We start from the raw sequence: 21860 nt of genomic DNA on the forward strand, positions 1-21860 counted from the left end.
AAATATAAGAAAAATTAAGATAATTAAATTTAAAATGATTAAAAATTGAATTAAAAAAAATTCTCAAGCTTTCTGAAAGAAAATTTACAAGTTCAAAAAGAAAAAAAAAGAGAAGTTAAAGGTCATATATTTAAAAGAAATTGTGGTGTAAAGTCAAATTCTTACTACATATTCTAAATGAATATCAAGAAACCTTCATTCAGCTTGAAATCCACGTGAAAATTCTTTATTATGTATTCTCTTCAAAAGGAATTTTTGCCTTCCTTTACAGTCATATACGAAATCACACGGTAAATCCTCAAATAGAACTTGAAACCGAAAAATAGAAAAGAAATGTCAAAGCAAAATAAACCTAAAATCTTTTCAATGTTAGGATAGTTGCAAGTATTAAAATCACGAATTGCTAAATAGTAATTGGAAATTGTGCCCCAAATGGCCATAAAGTTAGAAACTTAATTAATTAATCTTTTAGTAGAATAATTATCCAACGTCTCACTTCGAATATGAAATGGGATACCAATTGGCAATTATCAGTAGGGTGAGTTTATTTTGAAGAAATAAAATTAGGAAGACTTGATATGATACTTTGGACTTCCATTGTCGTACGAATTTTCCTTTTACCTTCTTTGCTCCGACCATCAACCCATTAAAGGTTAGATTCTTTCTATTCATGAATCTTCTTGAATGAGAGCCAAGCCAAGGTTTTATGGATTATAATTCTCCTATTCACTTTTTCTATCATCCAATAAACAAAGCTTAGCTACATTCATAACTTTTCTCAATCATGGCATCTTCTTCTTTTTTGTTCATCATTTTTTTCTTGTCTCTAATTTTTCTCTCCACACATACCTTATCTTCTCACTACACCCAACTCTTCTACCCTGGTTTCTATGGATCCATCGACATAACTTTGAAAGAATCTGCAGAAATTGAAAGCAATGGAGTTTTGAGGCTCACCAGTCGTAATTCCCGAAACAACATCGGCCAGGCCTTTTACTCCTCTCCAATCCAGTTCAAAAACTCCTCCAGCGACGGTGGCCGTGGACCCTCTTTCTCCACTTGTTTTGTCTTCTGTATCATCCCCGAGAACGAGGGCGGCCATGGATTTACTTTCGCCATTGTCCCTTCTAAAGATCTCAAAGGCATTTCTCAGAGGTTTCTTGGACTCTTCAACGAATCCAATTTCTATGGGATACTTTCAAATCATATCTTCGCTGTGGAATTCGATACAATCTTCGATGTTGGGATCAAAGATATAGATAACGATCATGTGGGGATTGATTTAAACAGCTTGATTTCGAATGCCACTGTTCACGCTGCTTATTTTGACGAATTGGGTAAAGTTCATAATCTCTCACTTCAAAGTGGGAAGCCGATTAAAGTTTGGATTGATTATGATTCTGATGAAATCACTCTCAATGTTACGATTTCCCCTTTTAATTCAAAACCCAGAAACCCAATTCTGTCTTACAGAGTGGATCTTTCATCGATTTTTTATGAAGAAATGTACATTGGATTTACTGCATCAACAGGCTTACTTTCTAGAAGCTCACAGTTCATTTTAGGTTGGAGTTTCGCCATTAATGGCCAAGCTCGAGATCTTGATATCTCTTCACTTCCTTTACCCAAAAAGAAGAAAACAAGGGAGAAAATCAGTCTCCCTGTTTATGTATCTATAACAACTGCCAGTGTTTTTGTGATCTCTGTTTTCGTTTTGGGTTTTTATCTCTTACGAAAGTGCAAAAAATCCGAAGAAATCGAACCGTGGGAGCTTCAATTAGGACCTCATCGATATTCCTACAGAGAATTAAAAAAAGCTACAAGAAATTTCAGCGAGAAGGAGCTTCTGGGGTATGGCGGATCTGGGAAAGTATACAGAGCAATCCTTCCAATTTCGAAAACCCAAATCGCCGTTAAGCGAATATGTCACGATTCAAAACAGGGTCTCCGGGAATTCATGACGGAGATCGCCACAATTGGAATGCTCCGTCACCGAAATCTGGTTCAGTTGTTAGGATGGTGTCGGCGGGAACGAGATCTGCTTCTTGTTTACGAGTTTATGGAGAATGGAAGCTTAGATAATTACTTATTCGACGATCCAGTAAGGATTTTGGATTGGGAAGAGAGATTCAAAGTGATTAAGGGAGTTGCCTCTGCTCTGCTTTATCTTCACGAGGGGTATAAACAGGTGGTGATTCATAGAGACGTGAAGGCAAGCAATGTGTTATTAGACGGCGAATTGAATGGAAAATTGGGGGATTTCGGGCTGGCAAAGGTGTACGAACACGGATCGGCACCGGATACCACTCGGGTAGTCGGAACTTTGGGGTATTTAGCACCAGAGCTGCCAAGAACAGGAAAATCGACGACGAGCTCCGATGTATACGCGTTTGGGGCTTTAATGCTGGAAGTGGCATGTGGGCGGCGGCCAGTGGAGGTGAAGGCGTTGCCGGAGGAGATGACGTTGGTGGATTGGATTTGGGATAAATACAGAGAAGGGCAGGTTTTGTCGGTCGTGGATTCGAAGCTCCAGGGAGTTTACGACGAGGTAGAGCTGACGATGGTGTTGAAATTGGGGGTAATGTGTTCGAATAATGTGCCGGAGCAAAGGCCGAGTATGAGGCAGGTAGTGCGGTGTTTGGACGGAGAAATTGGCGTCGTCGATGAATGGAAGTCGCCCGGCGGCGGAAGTAAGGGCGGTGGGGTGGGGGATTTTCTTGGGTCATTTACGTCCACGTCCATCAGTGGAGAAAGCTCCGGTTAATTATGCTAATTACTAATTAGTGACGACAGAAATATCATTAGCAATTTTGGTTTTTGTTTTTTGTTTATTCTTTTTTGGGAATTTTTTCTTACCTTGTAAATGACTGACACTGACTGAACTCTTAACTCAAAAATCACAATAATCAAGTAATAAGAAAATTACAATTTAGTTTTTTTTCTTTTTCTTTCTAATATATATGGATTGTAAATTTATAGTCACAACCTTTTTTAAAAAAGGATATTAAGTATACTATGTTTCTATTGACTTAATTTATTTATTAATAAAAGCAAGGTAAATTAAAATGAGGGGTATGTTTGAAAGTATTACAATTCTGAGAAGGGTAAAGAAATTAAAAAAAAAAAAAAAAAAAGAAGAAGAAGTAGATTTTAGGTAGGATTGTTTCTTTTAATATGGAAGAACCCTTAATTTTTTAGTGAAAAATAACCTAAACAAATTTCCAAGATTGAAAGGAGAATGAGACCGAAATGGGAAAGAGGCATTGATATTGGAATGTTTGATAGAGATAAGCACTAATTAGAGTAACAATCATTTTCTAAATGTCACAATTTACACTCTTCATTCTCTCATACACTTCAAAAGTTGTGGATGAGAAATTCAATTATCAACTAATTAATAATAAATTTAGATAGTTGATTGTGTCTTCTTTTTTTCTTCTAAGTTTGAAAGTCTAGTTTTGAAGTTTGTAAATTTAATTTTTTGAAAATAAATACTTATACAAGTAGAATTGTCAATCCTTTTTTTTTTCTTCTATGTATAAGGAACTCAAATAGGAACATAGCTAAATTAATTCAAACATATTTTCATTGACTAAAGAATTTAGAGGTTGAAATATTACTCCTTTTACTTTTCTTTTTTTTAATGAATTGTCAATGGGTTCTTATTGTTATTATTTGGGAAAATAATTTTATTTATCATCAAATAGAATGATCATGATTTTTTATTTGTTAAGTGATGTTATGAGTCATTTGGTTGCAAGTAAAATGTTAGAGGAGTGTGTTTCTTCTCTTTTTCTTTCTCACTTATCATGAGTGCTTTACTTTGTTATTGTCTCGTTAATTTAATTTTGTACCTAATTGGTTGGTGTAAAATAAAATAAAAAGTATATGTTACCTTTTTTATTTTGCTATTACTTCTTTTCAAATTATAAGATTAGTTGGTATTGTTGGGTTCATTTTTAGCTCTCGTCTTTAATCTTTCTATTTACATTATAAAGACAAAGTAGGAAAAGAAGGATAAAGTTTATTTGGTTGTAAACTATAATAATTGAAAATTGTGTATTGATGGGATAATAATACATTATATTTCATTGAATTTACACTAAGTATTGAAGTTGCAAATGTCATCCTTTTGCCAAATTTTCCTTTTCTTATTTAACTCATTCTACATTTTTGCACTTCTACTTCCTTTATATACATGCCTAAAATATATATATATTTCCCTTCTTCATTCAATTATTTTCAATCATTCCTACATTAATATGTCTTTTTTTCAAGTATGTAGTTCCCATTCATACATTGACTACAGTTGCAACTTGAAAGGTTGAACAACTAAAAGTCACGATTAAAATTGTAATTTTTTTTCATATATCAATATAAAAAATATTCACGAAACAAATAATGCGTTAGTTTCTATTCATTTATAAAACAGTTCAAATATAAATTTGTAGTAGTTTTTTTAGTAGCATGAACGAGATGAGACTTTCTTTTAGGTATTTTTATAACATGAAAGTGAGTCTAATTTAGTTAATATTGATGTAATCTCTATTCATTTATTTTGATATTTGATTTACTAAAATAAAAAAGAATTGATGTTTTTATTTAATACAAGTTTTGCTAAATTTTATAATGAAAGGAAATTCAAACCAAAAATATAATAATAATAATTTTTAAAGAATTTCTTAATAATAAATTTGAAGTAATTAAGTTTTACCATTAAAATAATAAATAATTGTATTAGATGGATGATTAAATAAAAATGATCACCCATTCATATATCTCCATTCATATTAAGAAATTTAAAGTTTGAAATCTCTCTTAATATAGAGCTTTTTTTTTTTCCGAGTAATGAATACATACAAGCTTGTGCTTTTCGCTTTTTTAACACGAAAAAATTATTTTGCTTTTTCTTTATATCATCGAAAATATTATCCATTTTAAACAAATTTTGTACATTAAAAAAGCACTTGTAGGTCGAAAGAAATTCTAGTTTTTTATATGATTGTAAAAAAAAAAAAAAAAAACTTGAGGAAGAAAACAATAAATTAGATAAAAGATGGATATTTAATCTCAAGTAAGGTAAGATTAGAAAAAACTCATTTTTTCCTAATCCGTAATCAATCAAATTATCTTAAACCATATATTAAACTACTTTTGTTTCTTGGTCTTAGTAGGCAATAGGTATTATCAAAATGGCAGTCCTAAGGCCCATGGTAGTATGGTACTGGACTTATTAGGCCCAAGTCTCCCTCCAAGTCTCCCTCTGACATGCAGTCTAACTTATTTAGGAGAAATGTTATGAAAAAAAGTGATCATACTCTAAATAGCATATGTAAGTGTTGGTAATTGAGTGGCCTGTTTGTCTTTGTTTTAAACCTTTGTAAACAAGCTTACACTTTTCTTTTCTTTTTTTTTTGGTCTCAAAACCAATTATTATTACCACGAATTTACCAATAACTTAGAGAGAATCTAGAGAATTTCAAAATGTGATTGCAACCAAATGGAACTCTATTACATTAAATATAAGTTGGTTCGTCAAACTAAACTAATGTACTTTGATTTGTTTCTAAATGCAATAAAGAATTGAATCGAATTAAACATTGTCAATTTGATTCATTTTCATACACCACCTTATGATGTCATTTACCTTATAGCTTAATTGGTATGGATTTGTCTCTAGGTTTACTAAAAACTTCTTAGTAATCAAAATGTTGTTATACTAATTGTCTAGCCATAATCAATATGACTATGGTCATAATTTAACTATGATAACTCGAATAAATGTTTTGATATTAAGTTACCTTCTCAAATAGTTGCATTTTTGTCCACTTTCTTCCGCTTGATAAAGTTCAACTATGAATCATATTTTGAGACAACATATTAAACAATCATCGATTCAAACAAACAAAAAAAATAATTGAGTCTCTTTTAAAGACGTCATATCCGACCATAATCCACTATGATATTGTCGAGAGTACATACCCCTTTTGTCCAACCTCAAAGAATTTATTGATGACTTCACACAAGAATTTAAGTTATAGTGTCTGTGTTGTTTTATGCTTGAGAAAAATGTATGAATATAGTTAAGTAATGAACAAAAGTTGTACCATCAACTTCAACACACATAATTCTGAATTCGCTTTCCTTCATATTCAATCAAATCCTCAACCAACATAATCAATCATCCAACTCAAAAAAGATGTTAAAGACAAGATTATGTCAAAAAAAAATAATGTGAATCTTCCGTATGAGTAATCCAATCAATCAACATACTCTGGAAATTAATTACCCTAAAATCGTCACAAGGAAGAAGGAAGAAGGAAAAAATACAGATCCCCAATGAAAACTACTAAACTACCCAATTCAATCTCTCTTTTTTACATGTGATCAGAACTCCGACGACATTGCAGCCGGGGATTCTCATACCTATATATACAACTCAACCCCACCAATACCTCCACAATGGCGGCCTCCGTCTTCTCCAAGTCCGAATAATGCAGCGTCTGCATTAACAACGCCGTCGGATTCATATCAAACCTCTGTTTTTCCATATTCCTCTCCGATTGCCACCGAACCGTGTCGTGAGCCAACGGCCCTAACCACCCCATCATCTCCTCCACTGCTTCCCTCCACCCCGCTGCCAGTGAATGCCCGTCGCCTCCGCTTCCCAATTCCTCTGCTCCTTCTCCTCTCTTCACCCAATTGTTCCTTCTCAATTTTGCCCTTACTTTCTCCTTTATTCCTGCCGGCAACATCTCGTACAGCTCCCCACGTGCCTCATCCCCTATCGTCGCCGGCGCATGTAGACACCGCTCTGCGAATAGTATTACATTCGCGTAGTTTATCGACAATCCTGATCCCCCCACCGTCGTCGGTGGCGCCGATGTGTATACTCTGTTATTTTCCGGTGTGGATGAATTGAATTCACCGTACCCAATTCCCATATCATCTTTCGCTCTAATCCCACTTGGAAATCGGACCAATTCCTTCTTTCCCTTTTTTGGAATTGGGCCGGATTGTGTTACGAGTCTATATTCATTGTCGCTGCTGCATTTTCGATTTACGCCGTAGAAATTCCATCTCCATACTCTGTCTCTAAGGATTCGAATCTGTGGGTTGTGATACAAAGAACAAGCTAGATCGGGAACTAATGGACCAAAGACTGTAACAATTCTAGTGTAAATCAAACAGACTAATCGCGTCATCATTCCAACGGCATAATCAAAACTCTGATTCCATAGCGAAATTTCCTTGAAATGCTTCACATCTTTCCTCTGACTCGCGAGTTTTTTATCAAACAACTCAAAATTCACAGGCGGGAATTGCTTTGGACTCAACGCTTTCCATTTCTGTAGTTTCTTCTCAGAAACCTCCATTTCAGTCAGACCTTCCATAGCAGAGTGAAGCTCCGACGTCAAAAACACCAGCTTCTCCATCCTCGCAATAAGCTTAGCAACATTCTTGCAACCGGAATCAGATTTAGCGGAATGAAAGATGCCAAGTTTCATATCAGAGAAAAGAAGGTCGAATCGAGTGAGACCCAAATCGGCACATTTCCGGCTGAGACGAGAAACAGAGGAAGCAGCATTGTTCATTTCCTCAAGACGCTCGGAACAAGCGAGGTTGAGAAGAAACTCTTCATCTCGTGAATTCAAATAAGAAACACCCTTAGAACGAAGGGTGTCATTTTGAAGCCTGGAAATCTCGTCGTCGGAGAGAGAACGGTAAAGAGAAATGAGAGCAGCCATGGTTTTAGCAGTGTCGAAACAGAGGATACGGAGAGTGGGAGGAGTGGATTTATCATGGAAGAAGAATTGAAGGGTATGATTGGTAGTACCTTTGATTGAGCTAGAAAGCCACGGCATGGTGGCAACAACCATTGCCTTGAATGGAAAAAGGTGAAGTAGTTTTTGTTGGGGTGAAACAGAAGAAGAAGAAAAAGAAGAAGAAGAAAAAGAAGAAGAAGAAGAAGAAGAAGAAGAAGGTTTAAGGAAGAATAATTGAATTGAAATGGGTATATGAAGGAAAGAAGGGATATTAATGGAGACTTCGGAGCTGGTTCTTGAAGACGCGGTTGGACAGTTGGGAATTGCAAGGTTAGACAGAAATTGGAGGAAGACTTGCAACTATAAAGGATGAAGAAAGAGAAAAAGACAGAGTTTACATTCCAATTCTAGTTTCTTTCTTTCTTCAACTACCAAATCCAATCAATTTTTGGTCTTTCCTCCACATCATTTTATTCAATGCCAAATTGTTACTACAAATTTAAATCAAACAAAATAATTTTCTATTTTTAATACAATTATCAAAATTCTTACCTAAATACTTAAAACAAAAACTATTTTCTTCTAGTCTTTCAAATTTTATCTACCTACCTTTTACAATATTACTAAACACTAGACAATAATAACTAGATATTTTAGATGGTATGAGGTGGTTGTAGCTTGAGGTGTCTATAGCCTTTTTCTTTTTCTAAAAAAATTCAACAAAAAAAAAAATCATATTATTGTGGACATAATTGGTGAATATTTTATTGTCCATGTATTAGGAAAAAGAAGATGCTATTTAATACTCTTACAAAGTGAGATGATTATGGAGGAAAAAGACAAGGGGGGTTGACGTCCAGTGAGGGGAAACTTAAAGAAAAATCTAAAAACATGATTATAATAATAATGTTCACATGAAGGGATAGTTTCCGAGTCTAAATTATAATTAATTATTTATAGTTTTATCTTTTAAGTAAGATTCTAAATTTTAATATAAACACATCTCTACAAAATTATATCTATGGTTATTTAAAATTAGATTTTGTACATTAAGTCAATTAGACGTATGAACGAGATTATAATATAGTTTGTTATCTACTATTTAATTAAATTAGTAAAGAATAAGTTTTGTTAATATAATTATGGATAGACTAAAAGAAGATGTGTTATTTATTTTTAGTTGAATGATAATTATGAAGAGTTGGTGGTTTAGAGAAAATAAGAAAGTATTGATTAAAAGAAAGAATGTTTTTGTGAAACTGAAAAAATGGAGACTCCGTATTTGTCGGAAAAGAAAGGGGTTTTTTTGGTAAATTTGAATGTTTGGTCAAACTTCAAACCGTCCAGCTTGTGTCCACCACATTCCCTAAACCCTAAACTTTTTCCTAAAATATCAAACTCCTCATTTCCTTTTCTTTTTTTCCTTTGCTAATTTTAAAATAAAACAATCTTTTCCTCCACATTTTTTTATATGAAACATAAATATTTTGTTTCTATTTTTTATATTTTTTTAAAAAATTAGAATTTAATTAATTATAATTCACCTTAGATAGTCTTTTTAACATAGTGAAAAAAATATTCCTCGAGATTTTATATGATCGTAAATGAGAAGTGTGGAGGTTTTATCCAAAAATAAAAAGAAAATTAATTTCAATGTTTTTTTTTTAAAAAAAAATTATAGTGAACGAAATTTGTAATTTAATTATTTGGTATTGTGTTTTAACTTTTAGGTAAATTATCCCATAATTTGTATATCTTTTTATACTACTAATTATTTGATACATCATATTCTATATATAGTTTTATGAGAAAATATTGGTTTACAATTTTTAAGCTTTAGAGATTGTAGAGATTAAAATATTAAATTATAATTTTTTAAAAGAGTAATGGTATAATTTAAATCATGAAATTTTGAAATTGTATGATCAATTTATCCCTAAATTAAGTTTAGTTTTAAAAAATATTGTGGGAGTCTTAATTGTATAATTGTATCAATTAAATACTTCAACTTTTATAAATGGATCATTTTAAAACTCTCTAGTAGAGTTCAATATATGTATGAATGATTTACTTGAAAGTTTATTTTGTAAATTCGATATTATTATTAAATATTTGTAATGTGATTTATTTTAGAAGACTTTTTAATATGCTTTTCAATTGGAATATTAGAGAAGTAGTTTAATGTATTGGAATAAATATTTTCCCATACTACCATAGTGTATACATATATGTTATAAGTTTTTAGTATTGTTACGAATGAATGAAGTTGGACTGATTTGGAATTAAAATTAACGTAAAAAATAAGATTTTCTACCTATGTGAATATTATTAAAAACTTGAAATAATAGTAATGATTTCTATTAATCATTTTTATGAAAAACATTTACTCTTGCAATAAGGGATTTGAGTTCTACTAATTGTCATACAAAAAAAATTTCTTGATTTAGTTTGATCTAAGGGGGAAAAAATAATTAAGAATGGAGTGAAAGCATGAAACAAATGGATGAACATGAGCATTACCGACATTGGTGTCATGAATATTTTAATATGGTTCAAAGCCAATCATTCTTGACCAACTTTCATTTAATTATCTATATATACACCCTAATCATATTTAATAAGTCTTTAATTCCTTTTGTTATCCTAATCATATTTAATATGTATTTAATCTGTTATATTTAGAAATTAACAGAAAGTGCATTTGATAAGCATCCAGCTTTATTTTTTTTTTTTTTAATTAAAATTAAGCTTACTTGATTAATGAGTTGCTTGTTTTTTTTTTATCTTATTTTCAATAATATTTGATAAACATTGTTTGGAAGTTAATTAGATGATGACCATTGTAAGTGTATTAGAAAAATATGATAACCCAATCCAATTCCTATTCGTTTAAATTTGGTTTAAATAAATAAAAAAATTTATGGATTCGAATATTGGATTTACCCAAATAACCTTAGCTAAATCATTTCCAACTTGTTATTTATTGTTTAGATAATATGTTTCTCTATTTGCAATACAATTATATATGTGCTTTATATTTATTTAATTTCAACTTCTTTAGTTATTTATTTATTATCCAACAATTAAAACAAATTTTTTACACATAAGTTGAAATTGAGTTACTGAAAATAGTTAAAAGATACATATTTTTTACATATTAATATTATTTACTTTTTGAAAAGAATTAAAATAACAACACGATTAATTCAAAACCAATAGATGATGTAAGAGTTATAATTTGAATGGAAGAAAGATGATCAATCTAACTTGAAAAGTATACGTATTTTGGTGTTATTTTTCTAAAATTTAATAAGTTACATCAATCATTTTAAAAGATTGAAAAACTACACATATCTAACCTTTTCTTTTATGTTTGATTGACTAAAAGTAACACAAAACTAACTGGAAATGAGAGCCTATTTATTTCTTGTCTCTTAAATAAATATGTATTGATACTTGAGAAAGAAGTGGGAAAAGGAGAAAAAGAAAATGGAAAACATATCAATCATTTTTATATATTGAATTATTTTTAAATTTATTTTAATATAGAAACTCAACAAAATATTGTAATCTTCTTAAATTTAAATTTTAAAAGACACTTTTATTTATTAAAATATTTATAATTTCATTTCTCTAGTTTTTAGCTCACAAGTTTCTTTTTTTCACTTTTGTTCGTCTTCCTATTGCTGTGGAAAGTGAGTAAAAAGGGTTTTCGAGTTTGGAAGAGTAGAAAGAAGAAGAAAAGGGTGATTGTGAAGAATTGGTCTTGATAGTTAGCGTGTTGGGTTTATAAAGTCACTATTTTGGTAACATAATTAATACAATGATGGGACTTGAAATTGTCCTTTTTTGTCAAACATGAAAATGACTTTCCAAACAAATTTTGCCCTCAAACTCATAATCAGAATCTACTTGGAAATTACCTGTTTATGATCTTTTCAAACTCGAATGTGTTGCTGGTCATGAAGGTCAAGAAGTTTGCAAGACTTTTGGATATACAGATGCAACTTTTTTCAATGCCCTTCTTCTACTTACGTCTTTCTTTTTCTTTTCCACATCATTTAACTTTCTACCAACACTATAATGCATAACACCATCTTTTATACGTTACTTTTGTTTCCTTTAGTATAGCAGACAATCTAAAAAAATAAAGTTGTGTTTTATGTTTTCATATGTGTACTGTTTATAACTATTTTATACTATATTTATAAAGTATAAGTATTTGTAGTTATTCACTAAACTCATATATCCATAAATTTTGTAAGAGGAAGACAATTTTACTACTAAACTATCTACTAATATTGATATTATTTCAGTTTTTGTAATATAAATTTACTTTTAATGCATTGTTTTGCAAAACTATTTTCAGATTTTTTTTTGCTAAACTTAATTTGAAAAGTGTCAACTAATCAGACTCTAAATATTATCAAATATGTTTTTTTATAACTATTTTGATTCTTAAAATTCTTCCTTTATTTACTTTTTGAAAATGTTTTCCAATATTTAAAAAAAGAAATGGGTGTTCGCACAAACTTTTACTGACATAGTTTTGATAAGAGCGTGGTCCGATCTCTAGTATTTGATCATCTCTTAGTCGAATGTGTATGCTTGATGTATAGAAGCAGAGCATGGTAATGTTCGTTCTTGAAGTTGAAATTTTAAAAGAATATCTATATTTCAAAGAGCTGAAGAGTAATTATCTTCTTTAGTTAAAATATCTTCCTTAAGTTTAAGTTTAGAGAATTAAAAGACTAAAGTTTTCTAAAAGTATTTTTGGTTGTGAGCTTTGTAGGGTGGCTTTGTTGATCCATATACCTAGTAGCTCTTGTATCTCTTGGGCCCAACTAATTGAATTTGGTTCTTACTTGGCTTTTGGAATAAATCGATTATGGAGCTTAATTTGATTTTAGATTGGAACTAACCTAATTAATTTGATCAAACGGTGAACATGAAAACATGCTTATGACATCTCGCAAATTGATGACTTCAACTTTAATTTGAAAAATATGTTAATCCCAAGTTTAATTATATGTAATTTTGTCCTTTACAATTTAAATCTCAAAATTAAATAGACTGACAACATTTAAATCTCCTCAACCTTTGCTTTTGAAATTTTCACTTTTTTTCCAATGATGAAGAAATTCCTAAATTTTTAATCTCTCTTACCTCTCTTTAATCAATTGAGTAATTATATAAATTGTCTTTCCTCATGCTTGCTTTAATACAACTGTTTTAATTCTCTTGCAAATTCTTTTAATGCATTCTTCAATGTTTCTAACAATTTCTTTTAAGTGAAATTCAACATTAGTTCTTTTCTTCCCTTCCCTTGGATTCAATATTTGGTAAGTTGTCTACCATTATTTCAATAGCAACTTTTATTCATTTTATTGTATCATTTCAAACATGTTATTGCATAATTTAAGTAATCTTAATTGTAGATTTTTCACACATAACGTAATTTATGATTGATTCAACGTTTCTTATTCAACCATTAGGTTTATGAAAATAAGTATGATTTTTTTAAAAGATTATAAAAACAAATGTCCCAAAAGTTAAATGATTGTAAAATAAAAAATAATTAAAAAACATAATAAATTGAATGAAATTATTAAGGAAAAATATTAAAAAAAAACAAAACTACTATTCCTTTGCATCTTCTATTTGATCAATCTGTTTTAAATTTACAAATTTACTGGAGGTAATGATAAAGATTATCCTCCTGTGAATATTAAAAGGGAAGAATCTTTTTTTTTGGACGATTTACCTTCCCAAAATTTTAAGTTTACAATATCAACTAAATTTAATTATTTTTTATGATTATTTAATTAGTATATAAAAATATAATTATCATTCACTATTTATAGTCTTTTCAAATTCTTATTATTTAAGATATCTTATTATATTAAATGTTGCTTATTTATTTTTATAATTTAATTTTCTAAATTTATAAATATATATTAATGCTATAAAAAGAACTCTTTTCAATTTTTTTTTATAAACATTTGAATTGAATTTTCTTTTCTACTTGGACTTGTTTTCTTAATCTTTTTACTCACTTGTTTTAGGTTCTTACCACACTATTCTAAGTTTCAACTTCTGTAAAAAAAAAATTTAGCTTCATGAGTGGATTTGAAACTTTTAGGAAAAAAACATGGTTGATATTACAAATTTTGAATGATAGATGTACTTTTTAAACGAAAAACAAGGTTAAGAGTGTTTATTATAACTAACCTACATAAAAGTAATCAAAGTACCTATTCAAGCTAGTCAATGTTTATGTTAGATTACCTCCTAACTAATTTCAACGGTTTTGACTTATCAATTGTACACAAGCCTAGTTGTTTTGGTTGTTCTCACATCTAGGATGAAATATTTGTTTTCTCCTTTTACACTTCCACGTCAATTTACTTATTTGTTTAACATGTTCAAGTAGTTCATCAAGGGAAAAAAAACCATATAGTAACATGATGGTTCTATGCTCACAAATTTGGTCTATACCATTTATGCTTATGCTAATTATGTTGTAGGTGTTATGGACCTGTTTCTGAATGCATTTTCTCAAATTTCTCCATTATACTAAGCGAAGAACCTAATGTCATAAATGTGAGAATCATTAACAGGCAGGATATGTTCAAGACTGATAATGGAAATAGAGATGAACATAACGAATGATCAACTCTATTTTTCTCATGTGGACAAAGAGAAAGATATATCAAAGAACATCATAGACATCTTGTACCTAGAAATTACTCTGAAAGTGATATGTAATCCGGGATGCGAAGGTATGTGTCTAAATTGTGGTATAAATTTGAATACTGGAAGCTGTAACAGTAGTAAACCTATAAAGAAGAATGATTTTGGTCCCCTTGAAAATTTGAAAAGACGAATGCATAACAATTAAGACTTGAATGCAAGACTACGTGTTCCTTTAAATCAAATCCTTTCTATCTAAAACACGTGTCTTTTATCTTGGCTGAGCTCTTTTACAAGTTTACAACCATCTTTTTTATAATCTTATTCTATTTGCAATTAATTTAAACTTTGGTAAGTTATAGCAGCTGCATTGAAAGTTTGATTAGCTTGAAACTTAAAAAGATCAAAGTTTTTAACAACATTCATCTCAAAACCAATCTAAAGCTGATTACACTCTCTAGGCTGGAGAAAATTTTCTCTCATTAGGAATTTCAATTCTCACATTCTTTGCCTTTTTGGAACCAAAGAGGTTTAGATAAGAAGATCAGTTACATATACAGAACTAAAAAAACAAAAGAATGTTTCTTTGAAACATTCTCTACAAGATTTAGCTGACTTGTTGAGAAAGGAGGACAAGTAGCCCTTCGGGACCGAGCAATATCTCATTGAGGAAACTAACCAATCCGAACCAAACAACTGGTGTTACGTCAACTCTGCTAGAGGAGGAATCACCTTCCTTGTTGCAATTAGAAGTGGTTCAATGGGGGCATAAGCTATGACATATGGAAACTTCCCCACAAGCAACTTGGGATACCAAGACATTACTATTCCAGCAATAAACAAAAACGAAAACATCGAGAGAGACGGCCCCAGAAAGCTGATCACAAGCTTTTCTGTTTCCGGGTCAAGGACGGCCAAGGTCTGTTCACAAAATCAGAGGCAGCCATTGATGCATCTTGGAAGGCAAAGGGGATAGTCCTTGGAGCTTCCTAAGCAGCAGCTGGCTTTAATGGACGGATGACATACGCAAGTGACAGAAGAATCTTGGAAGAGGTAAAAGAACCCAACAAAGATGAGCTACATTTGATTGCTTGGGAATTTGTAGTTTGGATTTCTTTGAGGATGGTACATGAAGCCTCTCTGCCAAGGAAACAAGGTAATAAATTTAAACATCTTGGAGATGTATGCAATTCAGACACTAAGTGCATGTCCAGAACTTATTTGAAAACAATTTTTAAATATAGGTGATTCTACTGACTTTTTGCAATGATATAACAGTAGTTAAACGCTGGTTAAGCACGAAAACGGAAAATAGTACAGTGATATGGTAAAAATGTTCTGATTAATTTTTTTTTAATGTTTAAAAAAATCAATCTAAAAGTCTGTTTCATTACTCCATCCTTTTATCTTATTTAGCTATAGCTCACTCATTATGCCATAATCATATATAACAATGGTCCTAATGAGAAGAACTCATAACAAAATTTAAACGGTTAAATTATAGAAAAATACTCTTTAATTTTGTTGCCTCTGTTTCAAACATACTTACGTTGTTTAAAAAATTGCAATATTAACCTCTAACTTAACCTTTCCTATATGTTCATAAATGTTAAATAGAGTAAAAATCCAATAAAATTTTCACGTTAGGAACAAGAGCTTGTCTGGAATGACTGTGAGATAATATTCAAGTCTCAATATTTGTTCTAATTCACTCATGCTTTTCAAAGTTTCAATATTTCTTATTCAGATGAAGAGGTCAAAGAAACGGTAAACACCACGGCAGAAAACTATGGAAGGTGAAAATTTTGAATTTTGATAGTTGGGAATCAAAAGGGATGATCCTAAACTAAATTATAAGGATAAAATAAAAACTAAAAGAAAAGTCTATTTCAATGGAAATGGAATCAACGAGGAAAAAGAATAAATGTGAAGCTATCACTTTATCATCAAAGGGGGAAATTGGATTTTGGCCATTAAAATGGAAGATTCACAATTCCATTATCAGGTGGCTTCTCTTTTTTTTTATTTATTATAATTTGATTACTAAATCTTATAAAAATCTTATTTTCTGTTGCTTGTCATAAAATTTTAAAATATGATACCAATAAATTTGATAGATATACCTACAAATAAAGATTATGGGGCAAAAATAAAAAACTTTTATTTGCAAGAATGTAAAAACCACCTCATCCATTCAACTTTTTACTTTATTATATCTTCTTTGATTAATTTGTTTATATTATTTTTGTATAATTATTTGATCATTTTTATATAGTACATGGCGGGGATAGCTCAGTTGGGAGAGCGTCAGACTGAAGATCTGAAGGTCACGTGTTCGATCCACGTTCACCGCATTGTTTATTTTTTTTTAACATTACACGTTCCCGTTCTTAAGTCGCTATCTTTTTTAAAACAAAACTCTTCTAACCTGGCCCGGCCCGACCCGACCCGAAAGACTATTAAAAATTATTTGAATTTTATTTTAACAAGCTACTCAAACAAAATTAAATAACTAAAACATAATAATTAGAAATTTCTAAAAAAGAAGAAGAGAAAACTAGAGAGAGAGTAGAAGGATACAAATATAATAAAAATGAACAAAAAGAAATAGAAATTTTAGGATAAAAGTAGAAATATAATAAAAATGAACAAAAAAAAAGCTAAAATCAAAATGAAATATTGACGATACATGAAATGATGTATACATTTAAATGTCGAGAATGATTCATTAATTTAATTTTTTAATTTTATTTTAAAATTGAAGCATTGCAGATGTTTAAAATACGAGTACGACTCATCAATATGATTATTTAAATATAAGATAAAAAGTTACAAAGATATTCATCCTTATCATAGTTTTTATCCCATGTAAAATGACATTCATTCTCTTCCTTTTATCATCTTATTCTATTTTCTATTTAGTCACACTTCTTTCTCTCTTTTTTATCTTTATTTAAACCTTTTTTTTAATTTTAATTTTAATTTATTCTCTTCTTTGATTTTTTTAATTGCTAACATTAAAATGTTTATTTTTCTTCATCCAACTAATTTCCATTTTCTAATTTGTTTGTTCTTAAATTTATTTATCTGACTTTTTATAATATATTTCTCTCCGTTTCTTTAAATTTAATGTTTGCACTTGATTCTCAATCCTTACTTTTAATATCAAAACTTTTGAGGGTAGATCTTAAATCACCAATTCAATCAAAAAGTTAAATCGAATAGGTGAATACAAATTTAATATAATATCTAACAATAGATATATAGATGGACATTGGTAGAAGTCTATTATCATTTAAAACGAACTTTGTTATATTTTTAATAATTTTGTTATTGCAATAATTTTTGAGAAGAGTATATATTTAAAAAAAATGTTTGCAATTAAACAGTTTGACAAGATTTACAAAGATAATCAAGTAAAATTCTAATGGATATCTTTAAGTGTTTTTTACTTCATACATATCTCCCTCAAAGTAAAAAAAAAAACACAAATCATACTTTAAAAACATATTTCATCTTCATTTTTTTTTGTTATAATATAGATAAAAAATACATATCAAATATGAGTTAAGACAGTTTCTTTCAAAGTAGATTGTTTAACCTTAAAAAAATTGTTTCATATGAGATATTTTAACAAGTATTGCTGTTCTAGTCATCAAGCGGGGATAGCTCAGTTGGGAGAGCGTCAGACTGAAGATCTGAAGGTCGCGTGTTCGATCCACGCTCACCGCATTTTTTTTCTTTATATTTTTGTTGTCGAAACGAATAGTATACTTTATATTGAAACACGTACGTGAAAAACACATAACTACAAAGGAGTGTACGAACCTATATCAGTTAAAAGGACAATCGTCGAACCTATATCAGTTAAAAGGACAATCGTCGAACCTATATCAGTTAAAAGGACAATCGTCATAGCATCATAGGTGTAAAAAATGTTATAATTTAGTAAATCAAAGAATAGTGACACCTAGCCTGGTGAGTCTTTCCAAATGGTATATTAAATCTAGGTCCTACACTAATTATTAATAGTCCTCCTATTCTCAACTTCTCCTATGGAAATAGGATCTTCAAATTAAGGGCCTTAAAGTGTATGTTGTAGTATCCATGCAAGTGTACTCTTCTATTTCTGTATGTGAATGAGAGAGCATATGCTTACAATAATGCTTCTTAGCTTTGTCTCTCATAACCCCTTTTTTTTTTTTTTTTGAATTTTAAATTTGTTCGTGCAAATTAGAATTTACACAATTCTACCTTCTAAATAAAAATATATTGCAAGAATAAAAGAATATAAATAATATTGTTTGTACTTTTCTAATAAGGATGTATGTGAAGAATATGAATTAATAAGAGCGTTAATATTTTGTGTGTATTTTAACTTTGATCTTGGAATTCAATAACTTGAAGTTTGATACATTAGCATACAAAGATGAGGATAAATTTGATAGAAACTAGCTAAAGAAATAAGATTAACTAAAATTGTTAAGTTAGTTGAAATGTTTAGGGTATGTTATTAGATTGTTTTCCTTTGAAACATAGGTTTTTTAATTGTATTTAAGTTAATTATTACATAAACAAATACACTTTATAAATCCTTTCTTTAAATATCTAATTTTTGCTACGATGTTTTATTTTGACTATTCATTTCTTAAGCTGGAACTTAAGGATTTTTGTAGGAATTAATGCGAACAAATTATAAATGCCCCTTTCATTTTATTCCCTTAATTACATTGAAGAGAGTGCATGTGTTTGCACAATGAATTCGATACACATAGACACTCTCCATCATGTAATCAATGAATGTGAAACAAAGAGATATACTGTTTCAAAAAGGCCATGATAAGAAATTGGGAAATTTCCAATGCAAAAGAAAAGTAAGGAAAAAAAAGAAAAACAGATCACTCTTTTCCAAGATGAAAAAAATATAAACAAATGGAATTCACTTTTTGGAGATAATAATAATAAATTAGTTAAGAATTTCCCAATCTCCCAACCCAACAACTATTCTCTCAGTGAGTGATGAACAATAATAATGAGAGGTACATTTCCAATATCCCCATATATTCTCATGATATATTAAATAGTGAATCATGATCTCACAAATTATTCCCTTAAACCTAAATAATAATTCCCTTATAATTAATTAATTAAAAATTATATTGATAGAACAAAAAACAACATCTGATATGTCCCATGTGCCCCATTTTTTAACTCTTCCCTTCTTCATTAATCTCTCCTCTCTCTCTCTTCTGTATTTCTGAAACTTATCCAACTCATCCACTCTTCCTCTTCATGAACAAAGACAATTTATTAAAACCCACATTTGCCTTTTTAAAACTCATCTTCCTTTCGTGGATTTTTGCTCTTAAAACAATCTCACTTTCCATAAAAACTAATAAAATTCTATCTCTCTCTCTCCCTCCCATTTTCACATGCATTGTAGCAAACAAAAACCCCCATTCACTCATCAAAACATTCTTCAATTATTTTAACCTTTGCACCAAAATATTTGGTAGGTATTACTTTTATTATATTCTTCTTCTTTTATGTTCTCTATTTCCCAAAAACAATGTTTTAGGTCTAATCCCAAGCTTTATTTATTTCTCTAAACATGTCTTAAGCACCCTATTCAAGATTCCAACTAAGATTTACAATTAAATTCACACACTTATTCCTCTGTTACCTAAACCATCTCATTGGTCATTTCATTAATTATGTTTTTTCATCATTCACATTCTTAGAAAATTTTCTTAGGAGCAGCACTTTAACAGTTACTATCTATAGTCCTCTTGTATCATAGCCAGTAACATAAACTACATAATCCCTTAAAATATGACGGAGAACAATTATTTGACAAAGAAATAACATTAAAGAGAGAGAAGTTATTTGACAAAGAAATAACATAAACCCTTCGAATATAACGTTTGATCTTCATCCACTATATTATTAAATGATTAACTAACAAAAACTTAAACTAAAAAACTCACATCTGAACTTAAAATATTACGAAAAGACTCAACATAATAGAAATTAAAGTTATTCGACAAAGAAAAAACATTAGAGAAGCTAGAAAATATGAACTTTCTATTTTTTTTACACCGATTAAATCATCACTATCATAAAAGTTGAAACTAGTGAATGAAGATAAATTTAATATTATATCATCTCACTTAATATATATATACACACAACAAATATAACAAGAAAAAAGTAAAATTAAAGTAAATATAATAATGAAGAAAAAGGCATACAATTACTTACAAAACTATCAACAAGTCATTAATTTTCTTTCCTACTAAAATTGAATGAAAATAAAATGCTTTCTGACCACTTTAATGCTGTCATGTATACATATATATCTCGTGTGAAAGGTATATTCATGAATAATATTGTTCATTTTCCATTTCCATACATAGAAATTTATTTGTTGAATCACAATTGAATAAGCTATTTGTTTCCTTTTGTTTCAAAGCAATCTATAGAAAGAGAAAAAAAAGAAGACAGAATTTGCTTAAATTCCCCTATTTAAAGAAGGGGAAAAGAATTGACCAATTTAAGAAGTGCAGGTCATATATTCATCTTGTTTATTGTGCCAATTTAAGCAGTGGCCTATTATTAGGGTTTCCATAGAGGAATCGGAATTTATCCATTTTCATAAAGCTTTCTAGGGTTTTTCAGAATTTGCAAATTGGAGATTTTATTGCACTAATACATACACAACAAGAAACAAGAAAGTGACTAGTAGACCATACTCATGGGTTTGTTTTATTTTTTTCTATTCTTTTTCACAAATTAAAAAATTGGGGTTTTTTTTTATGGTAATATTTGGAATACTTAATTGTTGATTCCCTGGAGTTGTTGGGAAAATTTTGGACGGATATAAAGAGAGAAATAAATAGATCTCTGATGATGTGTGGGGTTTAATAATAAAAGCAAGAGAAAAAGGGAATCAATGTTGTCAAGTATCCGACTTTATATGTGGGTTTATTCCCATCTATTGATTGCTAAAAGTCTGTATGATATATCATAATATTATTCACATATTTTCATGCACATTTGTTACACCTATTCTATTTCTCTCTTCAAACCCTACTCACATATACTTTAATGGATGCATTACTATGGACTATTATGGGTTGACCTAAACGATTCAAAAGAAATAAGTTTCACTTCTTCAAGATTTAATATCATGCAATTTTTCTTATTATCAAAATAGTATAAGGTTTGATGGATTGTTCCATAAGATTAATAATCTTATTGAGTTGTGTGTAACTTGGTTCGTACACTCATAAATAAAAAAATAGATGTGTTGTTATCAAGCCGTGCCATTGAAAATATTTATTTAAAAGAAAACTTGGAATGAACTCTGTCTTTTTTTCTCACTAATTTTGAAATTTTGAA

At 29.8% G+C, this 21860-nt stretch overlaps 2 protein-coding genes and 2 non-coding genes across 4 annotated transcripts; 3 read left to right on the forward strand and 1 right to left on the reverse strand.

Annotated features, from left to right (window-relative positions):
• The first annotated feature begins 557 nt into the window (after positions 1-557).
• Positions 558-2942, forward strand: LOC101205197 (L-type lectin-domain containing receptor kinase S.4). The gene has a single exon (XM_004142151.3). The coding sequence runs from the start codon at positions 785-787 to the stop codon at positions 2762-2764; it is 1980 nt and encodes a 659-aa protein (XP_004142199.1). The 5' UTR covers positions 558-784; the 3' UTR covers positions 2765-2942.
• A 3435-nt stretch (positions 2943-6377) lies between these two features.
• LOC101204955 lies at positions 6378-7880 on the reverse strand. Its single transcript, XM_004142150.3, has one exon. It carries the CDS (start codon positions 7878-7880, stop codon positions 6378-6380), a length of 1503 nt encoding a protein of 500 aa, XP_004142198.1.
• An 8860-nt stretch (positions 7881-16740) lies between these two features.
• Positions 16741-16813, forward strand: TRNAF-GAA. Its single transcript has one exon. It is a non-coding gene; the product is annotated as a tRNA-Phe (tRNA).
• Positions 16814-18118: 1305 nt separating this feature from the next.
• Positions 18119-18191, forward strand: TRNAF-GAA. The gene has a single exon. It is a non-coding gene; the product is annotated as a tRNA-Phe (tRNA).
• The last annotated feature ends 3669 nt before the right edge of the window (positions 18192-21860 follow it).

Source organism: Cucumis sativus, chromosome 4 (assembly GCF_000004075.3).
Source record: "Cucumis sativus cultivar 9930 chromosome 4, Cucumber_9930_V3, whole genome shotgun sequence".
NCBI classification, from domain to species: Eukaryota; Viridiplantae; Streptophyta; class Magnoliopsida; order Cucurbitales; family Cucurbitaceae; genus Cucumis; species Cucumis sativus.

Excerpts from the sequence above, each read along its gene's own strand:
- LOC101204955 (XM_004142150.3), bottom strand. The coding sequence starts at position 7,880 with ATGGTTGTTGCCACCATGCCGTGGCTTTCTAGCTCAATCAAAGGTACT.
- LOC101205197 (XM_004142151.3), top strand. The coding sequence starts at position 785 with ATGGCATCTTCTTCTTTTTTGTTCATCATTTTTTTCTTGTCTCTAATT.